The sequence below is a fragment of the Mauremys reevesii genome, linkage group 3 (assembly GCF_016161935.1).
Source record: "Mauremys reevesii isolate NIE-2019 linkage group 3, ASM1616193v1, whole genome shotgun sequence".
Lineage (NCBI taxonomy): Eukaryota > Metazoa > Chordata > Testudines > Geoemydidae > Mauremys > Mauremys reevesii.
Window position 1 is genome coordinate 108,028,268 of NC_052625.1, and position 10,165 is coordinate 108,038,432.

At 36.5% G+C, this 10,165-nt stretch overlaps 1 protein-coding gene across 9 annotated transcripts in view; it reads left to right on the top strand.

Annotated features, from left to right (window-relative positions):
• BCLAF1 (BCL2 associated transcription factor 1) overlaps positions 1-10,165 on the top strand; it is a 32,126-nt gene that overhangs the window by 16,293 nt on the left and 5,668 nt on the right. For 6 of the 9 annotated variants that reach the window (XR_005595623.1, XR_005595624.1, XM_039528663.1 and 3 more), the window contains 6 exons: positions 976-1,647; positions 1,759-1,928; positions 4,730-4,835; positions 5,802-5,886; positions 6,540-6,715; positions 7,846-8,026. Coding sequence is in view for 5 of the 9 variants with exons in the window: in XM_039528663.1 (XP_039384597.1) it covers positions 976-1,647; positions 1,759-1,928; positions 4,730-4,835; positions 5,802-5,886; positions 6,540-6,715; positions 7,846-8,026 (1,390 nt within the window). In the remaining 4 variants the exon portion in view is untranslated. Of the gene's footprint in view, positions 1-975; positions 1,648-1,758; positions 1,929-4,729; positions 4,836-5,801; positions 5,887-6,539; positions 6,716-6,849; positions 7,016-7,845; positions 8,027-10,165 lie in introns of those variants that run through there. The other 3 variants (XR_005595625.1, XR_005595626.1, XM_039528666.1) reach the window with 3 other exon arrangements.

Consider the following 10,165-nt stretch of genomic DNA (forward strand, 5'->3'; position numbering starts at 1 on the left):
AGCTCTGTGAGGAATATCAAAGCGGCACAGCAATGCCACCCCCTGCCCCTTCTGCCTCCCTGTCCAGCAGCAGCAGTAGTCTGCCTGTCCCTGTGTTCCTAGTGCAGGGCAGAACAGGAGCATTCCACCTTAATGATTTGCTCTTCCTTCCCCAAACAGAGCAGTACACCCAGGTGTCAGATACTTCCTGGAGCTTTGAAAGGGGAGGGGCCCATGCCTGCAGAGCAACAGAAATCAAAACAGTGAGCAGAGCGCTCATGACATGGTGGAAGCTAGTTATGTGGACAAAACAAAGTAGTGACTATACTGACTCTTTGTTGCTTTAACTTTGCTATAAAAAGCTTGATGCCTCTCGTTGAGATGGTTTTATTTTGATGCCAAAAGCAACTTTGTAGTGTGTACGCATCCCCTGTGTTGTCGGCAAAACTTTGTAGCATAGACAAGGCCTTACTGTGACTAATGACTTATACCAGTATAGAATTGTGGATCCCTGTGTTACAAGCACAGCAAGATTTTGAAAATGGTTTTTCATTTTTTCTTTTTTAATGGTTTCCTTTTACTTTTGTTGAAAGAATTGTCCCTGAAATGTCAGGATTCAAGGGTAAAATGCAAACTGAAATACTAAACTTTCTATGATTCTCCTACAGACAGAATGACAGGCATAAAAGTGTTTGAAGCTGGGCACCAAATTAAAATGCCTCAAACCCCTAGTTTTAAAAATTCTAGTAGTCAATTTCTAGGAATTTATATAGAAAGGGATTTTTTTCAATTTTTTTTTTCAAAGGATAGCACATAAGTGGCTGTGGATGAATAATAATGCTGTGCAAAAAAGTATATGCTGAACAGTTGAATTACTCAGTGGGATTTGTTTTTGTGTTGGTGATTCTGTGATAATGAGGTGACTCTGAAGTGAAATGCAAATGAACTGGAATGAATGCAATCCAGAGTTACCATCCTCTTCTTTGCTATCCACAGGTACACAGATGAAGAGTCTAGAGTATACCTGCTTGATAGGGGTAATACCAGGGAGAAAGAGGCCCAGAAGGAGAGAGGATCAGAAAAAGGGAGGACAGAGGGAGAAAGGGAATGGGAGGATCAGGAAGCTTTAGATTATTTCATTGGTAAAGATGCTGGGAAACAAAAGTTTAGTGACTCTGAAGGGGAGGAGACAGAGGAGACAGAGGATTATGGACAGTTCAGAAAATCTGTCCTCGCAGATCAGGGTAAAAATTTTGCTACTGCATCTCACCGGAATGCTGAGGAGGAAGGAACCAAATACAAATCTAAAATTTCAATGAAGGGCAATAGAGAGAGTGATGGATTTAGAGAAGACAAGAGTTATAAACTTAAAGAGACTGGCTATGTAGTGGAAAGGCCTAGTGCAACAAAAGATAAGCACAAGGAAGACGACAAAAGTTCTGAGAGAATAATGGTGAAGAAAGAAACTCAGTCACCTGAGCAGGTAAAGTCTGAAAAGCTCAAAGAACTCTTTGATTACAGTCCCCCTCTACACAAGAATCTGGATGCGAGAGAAAAATCCACCTTCCGAGAGGAGAGCCCACTTAGGATCAAAATGATAGCCAGTGACTCCCATCGTCCTGAAGTTAAGCTCAAAATGGCACCGGTCCCTCTTGATGATTCCAATAGGTAAATTATCCCAATTCACAGTACACTTCCTCATCCGTGTACAGAGTTTACCTAGACATTATTTAAACCACTGGTTTCTTTTTGTCTCTCTTTCTTGTTGATGCATTTTAGACCTGCTTCCTTGACTAAAGACAGGCTGCTTGCTAGTACGCTTGTCCATTCTGTCAAGAAGGAGCAAGAGTTCCGATCCATCTTTGACCACATTAAGTTGCCACAGGCCAGCAAAAGCACGTCAGAGTCATTTATTCAGCACATTGTGTCTTTGGTTCATCATGTTAAAGGTATGTACTCAGTTTACCACAGCAAATACCAGTATCGGCATTTAGAAAAATGGTCAATTACAGATAAACCTGCTTAATGTCATTAGTAAAGAGACAACTCAATTCTCTGTTTCTTCATACTGATTGATTCACACTTTTTTCCTTTTGAGAAGAGCTCTTCTTAAAATAACTCCCCAAAAGACTGCACAGCTAGTCCCAGAAAACCATAGCAGTAAGAACCAATTTTGTATATTTTGATAAATTGTGTTATACAGTGAAATAAACTGTGGACAATTTGTGAATTTTTGCACTCAAGTTTAAATGTTCTATATTTAAAAAACTGTATATTGGCCAATGTTTAGATTTCTTTGAGGTTGCTAATTCTCATGTTTAGTGATTGTGATTTCTGTTGGCAAATTATAATGTGAAAATACTGTAGAATCCTTGGATTGGGACATCCCAGTATCCCTCTTCAGAAAATATTTTTTTGAAGTATGAAAAGAATAAAAACGATGTGAAATAAATATACAGAAATAAAACTGATGAAATTTCATCATGTTTTCATTCTTTATTTGGCAGTTTGTGACACTGGAGCATAGAATTTCATACTTGGCACTGTCCAAGTCATCCCTCTTAAATGGATTATATACTAATCCTTTTCTGATTGAGCAGCAGTTATTACCATTCATTATCATTAGGCTAAATCAGTTCCTTGGGAAGCATCCCAGTAAAGGGATGATTTCCTATATCACAATTAAGTATAAAATACTCTGCAGGCTTATTAGTCAGAGACTCAGTATTGTCTGGCTGAGTATAGCCCTTTTGTCTAACATGTGAGGACATTTAGAGTTTCTGAAATGAGCACCAACTTTTTTTTTTAGCAAAGCATTTATTTGTTGCCAAACATATGTCTTATTCATCTCTCTTAATGAACTAATTAAGACAAAAGACCTTGGTGATGAAAATTGTTGGCGTTCACAACAGAAGAGGGAATTGAGTTTTTAAAATTTCCTAGAATAAGAGCCACCTGATCAGATGACCAATTTTAATTTAACCATAGTTATGCATTCATTATTAAGATACTTTAGATGTGCTAAGTTGGTGTGCTGAACATCCAAAAAAGTGCTACATAATAAATAGCTAAAGGGACCAAGGCTTAGTAGTAGTCTGAAATTTGAGTTGGTTGCAAAATAAGTATTTGTGCAAAGAGGATTTGTAGAGCAGTTATAAAGATTGTTTAATAAAATAATCCTTTGCTAATTACTAGCTGACTACATACTGACATTTAAAACCAAAGTATCTATTCTCTTTTTGATATGTCAGGGATTTAGAGCTTGATCCTACATTGAAGTCAGTGGCAAAACGCCCATTGACTTACATGCTGCAGGACTGGGGCCTGAAGGGGGCAGTGTTTCTAAATCTTGTATGTTGATGACTGAATAGATCACTTAAACTGTCTCTGTAAATATGATAGGTGAAGTCTAACATCTGGCTGGGAAATGTAATTGTTTATCAACCAGTCGGTGGCCAAGTTATTTGATGTGTGTATACCATATTTTGTTTCTAAAACTTTTAGCCTTTCTGCACACTTCAAAATTACTTTTTTGTGATCGGATTTTAGTAACTTTTCTTTTTTTAAAGAACTAAAGTTATGATTCATTATTGGTGTGATGCAACTGGTCTGAACAGCTCTTTATTAATATAGAGCTGAAAATGCCCAGTGATGTTTTCTTTTTCATTGTAACTAGGTCCTGGAATGTATTTTGAAATGGCAAAATCCATGTTACAAAAGTAAAATAGCTGTTGAAAGATACAGATGCAAAAACAGGCAAAGTTGAACCTTCTGTCTTCCTGGCAAAAATGGCATAAAAACTGAGTTGCTAGCTCAAATTCCTGGGTTTGATGGAATTATGATTGAGGCACTACCCTTGTAGTGGCCGTTTCAAGTTTTAATGATTGGTTATGAGACATGTGCTGGATGTTGGGCGGTAAGTTGATACAGATGTATGTTGACCTGTTAAGCAGATAGCTTGCTTCATATGTAACATTTCATAGTTCATGACTTTATACGTCTTTCTATTTTACATTTAAACACGTTTGTTGAGCTGGTCTTTAAAAATTCAGTGTTGCTGTTACTAATTTTAACAGTCTCAAAAGCCAAAAGAAAATTTATTTGTTAGAGAAGCTGTCAGGTTTGCCAAGATGCCAGATGCTTAAATGAATATATTCAGCTGTAGGGCTGTTAATTGACTTCAATAATTTTATCATCTGTTTCTAAAGGAAAAGTTGCATTATTTTAAGAAATAACTTACGTTTAAGTCTACATGTAGTTCTTGATGCATAAATTGTTTAAATAGTTTATATCAAAACTAATTCTGTCAAGTTTAAAAATTAAATTTATTTGGAAATGCTTTGTTCCCTGCAAATACTGACTCAAAATAACTTCATCTGCTCCTCTGGGCAAAGTGTAAAGAAGAAAACCTAAACAGCTGCTCCTTTTCCTCCATCAGAGGAAAATGTGTCAGTGAAAAGGGAAGAATCTGACTCTGAGTTTATAGTGCTTGAATTAGTTCTAGTACTAGCAGGGCATACCTGTGAGGAAGCTTGCAGTGGTGTTGTGCGCTGCTATTATCTGCTCGTTGAGGCTACAAGAAGGGTAAGAGTGGGAAAAATCCGCTTAACAGATTTGCCTCCTCTTCTGATAAATTTTTTAAATATTTTCTTTTCTTTTTGCCTGCTATGTATCTTTCTGTCAGAAATGGAAATACTTATGTAGGTGGAATTTAACTAACTAGACAGAATTTCTCCTCTGTAACCAACAGAACAATACTTCAAGTCAGCTGGAATGACCCTAAATGAGAGGTTCACTGCGTATCAAAAAGCTACTGAAGAACATTGCACCCGGCAAAAGAGCCCAGAAATACACAGGTATATGCAGTTGCATTACTAGATGCTGCTTATTTCAATTAAGTAATGAATTATATTTCTTATAAGAACCCGTAAATGCTTTTCTATTTGCCCCTGAATTCTTCACCTGAGAGAGGCATGAACTGGTCTGAGCACAGGACTAGGATCTTGGGACTCCTGGATTCTAATCCCAACTTCAGCTCTATATGTGGCTTTCTGGCAAGTCTTTTGTCTGCCTCTGTATCTCTTTTGGGCTATACTTACCTGCCTCACATGCAGTATTGAGCATTGAGGCTTAAGTATTTTGAAGATGGAAAAAAATCACTTGAGTGCTTATTATTCGCATATGTGAGCTAGTTCATATTGTGACTTCATCATTAACTTTTTAACTGCGTTAATAATTTACAGTAGTTTGAAAATAAAAACCTGAGCTGCGTTAGTGCCTGAAAGGTAAGCAAAGGTAGGGCATATGTATATCATTGCTAACCACTGGAATTAGTTATAAAAGGCTGCATGCCTTATTTTGAGTATGTTACATGTGTGAGGTAAAAATACTTGCTTTATAGTCAGTATTCTGCATCAAAGAAATATTTTTTTGAACTATTTTTTTATTTTCTACTTTTAAAAGGATGTTATTAACTTCTGCTTAGCTTGAGGTAGTTTTAATGAGCTGATCACTTTTACAGAGCTCTTGAAATACATAATCCATTAAGGCTTTTACAGCTTTAAAAATAAGGGAAAAGCAAAATGTCATAATTGCACATGTGTGTGTTTAATGTACTTCATTGGGCAAAACCAGCTTTTTTCATTATCTGAATACATTTAAAGTGATTATAGAGACCTAATACTATAAATAAAAAGATCAGGCTGCTGAAAAATAGAGTAGCTCTTGACTTCTTCATTTTCTCAAATGTCCAAAAGAAACACAGGAAGCCATAAATGATCCCCTGCATGTATGGCTAGACACTTTTTTTATTTTACATTTAGGAGGATTGACATCTCTCCAACTGCCCTGAGGAAGCATACCCGTTTAGCAGGTGAAGAGAGAGTCTTTAAAGAAGAAATTCAAAAAGTAGGTTCTGAGTTAATATTAAATTGGTATTCTAGATTTAGTAAAATAATGTGCATTTCCCTTTGAGTCTAAACTTCAAGGTGAAGTATTTTTCTTTGGATTTGTATTTCTAGCCCAAAAAGTACTTGGACCTAGACTATTTCTCATCTCTGGCCTTGGACAAAATACGTTAGCAACTCCTTGCCTAGATTCTAGGATGTTTCCTTCCAGTTTTCCTGATTTTTGCAGCACTTTGCAGACCCAAGGACTAGAAATCAAGAAAACAGTTCATTTGCAGATGTTGTAGCTGAATTAATCAGCTGTTTATGCTGTCCTAATAACACATTTCTTCCGAATAAATTGTACTAAATATTAATCCACCCACACAAACCTAACAGTTCGCTTGTAAAAATAGATCTCCCTGGTGATTTGGTAGAACATCTTCTCAGAAGCTAAATTCCTAGATAGTTTAAAAAAATCATCAGGCATAGACATATAAAAGTCAAACAAATTTGTCATTAAAAATCGACTGAATGTTCTGAATAGTGTTGAAACAAGGCAAACTTTATTACTTCTTTAGGAATTTGGAGATAGTGCAAATGGGAGACCAGCTTCTATCTCGTCTGGATTTTTCCATTTTAAAATGCTGTTCCTGAAATCTCTTCCTTTCACAGGGAGATAAAAAATTGAGATGCGATTCTGCTGATCTTCGGCACGACATTGACCGTCGTCGAAAAGAGCGAAGTAAAGAACGAGGGGACTCTAAAGGTTCCAGGGAAAGCAGTGGCTCAAGAAAGCAGGAGAAAACTCCAAAAGATTACAAGGATTACAAATCTTACAAAGATGACAGGTAAATATTTGAACTTTTTAAGTAGGTTTTTTAGTTTCTAATTAGCCTTTTGTAATTGTAAGCTTAATTGCTTTCAATTTTCACTGTGTAATGGAACATTTAAATTTAAACAATTAAAATTATTTGTTTTACAGCAAAAATGTATTATCTGTCTTTTACACGGCTTATGGTGGATGAGGACAAAAACTTTGGAATAGCAAGCTAACACTGAAAAAAAAAATGACAAATTAATCTGTCCTATTATCCAGGCTACATCAGGAGGTTGGACTTCAATGCAGTACATTTCTGTAAACAGTTTGTGTAAGAACTTTGGTTCGTTATGCTTGATTCCGCACTTTTTCAACTCATAACACCCAGAGTATGAGAATTTTTACTGATGTCTAGGTTTAACATGGGTGAGAAGGGAGAAGTATTTATTTTTCTAAAGCCAGTGGGCTGTTTTTAAAGAAAAATGTTAGTTTTTAATAGTTATGTTTCAGTGGATACTTTATAGCTGTGGTAAGAGATTTCAGGTATGACCTATTGGGTATTGTATTAAAATCTTGTAAATTGGGTCAAAATACTGCCAATATGGGGTTATTCAATACAGAGTCTTGCATTAGGTTTTTTTTTTCCTCTTGCTTTACACTGGGCATATGATGGATTTTACTTGTGCTTCATTTTTCCCATTTCCTTTCTTCCTCTGGTATCCACACTGTCATCCACTGGCATCCACACAGGGATGCCCAGAATATATCTGCTATTTTCAACAATATGTGGAAACTCAATTAACTTAAAATTTATAACTTTTGCTCTAAGGGTTTTCCTCCCTTCTTCTTTCCCTTTTGCTACCCCAAAAATGGCAGTTAAATAGGCCACTCTTCGTTGAATCAAAAACCAGAGAAGTAATTTTGCAGTCTACTGGTTTCCAACTAATTAGCAGTAGTATTTGCACAATATATTTTAAAAGATATGGAAGGAGGATGAAAAGTGAAATTATACTCCACCTTAAAATCTGAAATACATATTTTATGGATGATTTATAACCTGAGGGGGAAGTAGCTTTTACATAAACAGAGACCTCCTTTAGTGTAGCGTGCTACAGGGTATCTATTTTTAAAACAGCACAAAGTATGTTTTTTATTTTTCAGTAAACAAAAAAGAGAGCAAGACCGTTCTCGATCTTCCTCATCTTCATCCCCGTCTTCTGCCTCATCCAGTTCACGAGAAGAAAAAGATGGCAAGAAAGAAAGAGATGAAGAGTTCAAAACCCACCATGAGCAGAAAGAATATTCAGGTTTTACAGGAGTCAGCAGGCCGAGAGGCACCTTTGTAAGTCTTTCTCTGCTCCCTTTCATTGCTATACTATTGTTACCTTAAAGCAGTGTTAGGTAATTGGCGTGACTCTAGGATCCATCTTCCCAAGATTAAGATGTGCAGTGTTTCAGTTTAGAAGTATCATGTCTTGCTATTGTATGCTGTACAGAGTTGCTTGGATCTAAACGTTTTGATTACTCAAACCAGCTAAAAATGAAAAACAAAAGGTAATTAACAGTAGTTTAACAAGCTGAAGTGTCTATTAGTGTAGTGTAGTGCAGTCTTTGTTAATTATTCAGAATAAGAAACCTCAAACACTTTCATATTATGGACCACAGAAGTGAGAAAGCTCTTTTTAGACAACTCTCCTTCCAAGACTTCCTTCACAGCAACAATAGCAATGGGTTACAGAGAAGTGTCTTATCAGCACAGTAATAAAGACAAGAAAAAAACCCCAAATCCTTGTTAATGCTATCCGTGTCGCTGCTTGCTTATTTCTTGCTACTTTGTGTAGTTGGTTTCTTTTACTTGGGGCAGGATTTTAAATGTCCTAATATCAATTTATTAAGGCTACATTTTGCTATTTGTTGCCTGTAATCCCCAGTGATTCCAATTTTTCCAGGTCACTTTGCAGTTTGGTTCTGCCCATCTGTGTTTGCTCCCCCTTCAATTTTGTTGTTATCCACAAACTCGTACATGGCTGAATTTATACACCTGACAGCCATGAAGCATCTGTGCTGGGGAAAGCAGGGCTGCTTGCTTTTGTTTGTTATTGTTTCTCTGAATGTCCTGGACTGGACTACAGTCAGCAGCAAAGCTAAGTGGTTGAAGGCTGAAAGGTGGTTAGCATTGTGATTTGTAAGTGTGTTGACCGAAGTCCACAGACAGTGGTTTTAAAATTCACTACTCAGTAAAATGATGTAAACAGCATGTTAATGTAGTTCACTGATACTAAGTTGGAAAATGTGCAAACACCAGCGAGGACCAAAAAACAGTATTAAAAAAAAAAAAAAAAAGACCTAGTCAGGAAAGGAATATAGGCAGGAAGTAAACATTAGGAGCTATAACTGAACATTGCAAGCTACATCTTGGGGGAAAATTCCAAACATAGATTCTTTGGGAGGGAGTAACTAAACTCCTTACTGTAACCCGTAATACTGAATCAGTTATGCTGAAAGAGACAATAGATTAGACATAAACAAGCAATGTTATATGACTACAAAAATGGCCAGTGCAACGTTCAGCTGCATATAAAATGGCATCAAAGTGGGGTGCTACTATGCCTTCTCTATACAACTGTGCTGTGATGCACATGCAACACTATTCAGTTCTAGGCACCTCCTGACTAAAAAGAGAACAACAAAAATATTCACAGGCTGGTAACGTTGATTTTATAAGGAAAGATTAAAAAAATTAAATATGTATATTTCTGCTACAAAATGACTAAAAGGGACATAAGTCAATAAGGGCAAAGAGGAGTTCAGCATGATACACAGGTGTATAGCTAGGAATAATGAGATAAAATTGAAAGGGAAGATTAGGGCTGAAAATCAGTGAAGTTTTCCTGTTAGTAAGATATTAGACTGTGGAAGAGTTTCCTAATAAACCTTGTAGATGTATCAAGGGTTGATAGTCTTAAAACTAAATTGGACAAATGTACTGGAAGAAACATTGCAGCATATGTAATTTAGGTAGGGAGATGTGCTGGTAATTGAATGCGTCTTTGACATGTCTGACTTCCGATGATTGTGTCGTAACAACCTGCAGGATGCTTTAAATAAGAAATAATGGCACTCCTTACTGATTTACCCTTTTTACACAGTGATATTTATATATAGGCTTATTGACCAACCTGAGACTATTGTGACGAGATATCTAGACAGGCCTGACAGATTAGCTTGCGCTGTCTGTCTGCAATCATAAATTAGGTATAAAAACTATACTAGTTTTTACCAGTACAGGTAAAGTGAAATGTCTTTGTCTTCTAGTTTAGTAGGCTATTCCAGTTCACGGTTTTTATTTTTGATTAAAAAAACCTTTAATTTGCAACACAATCTTCCCTTTTCCGTTTGGGGCTATTATGGTATAGGCTGGCGAAAAAAGGAGTAGATTTGCTTAGGTGCAAACTAAAAGATGCCTATTCACCAAAAATCA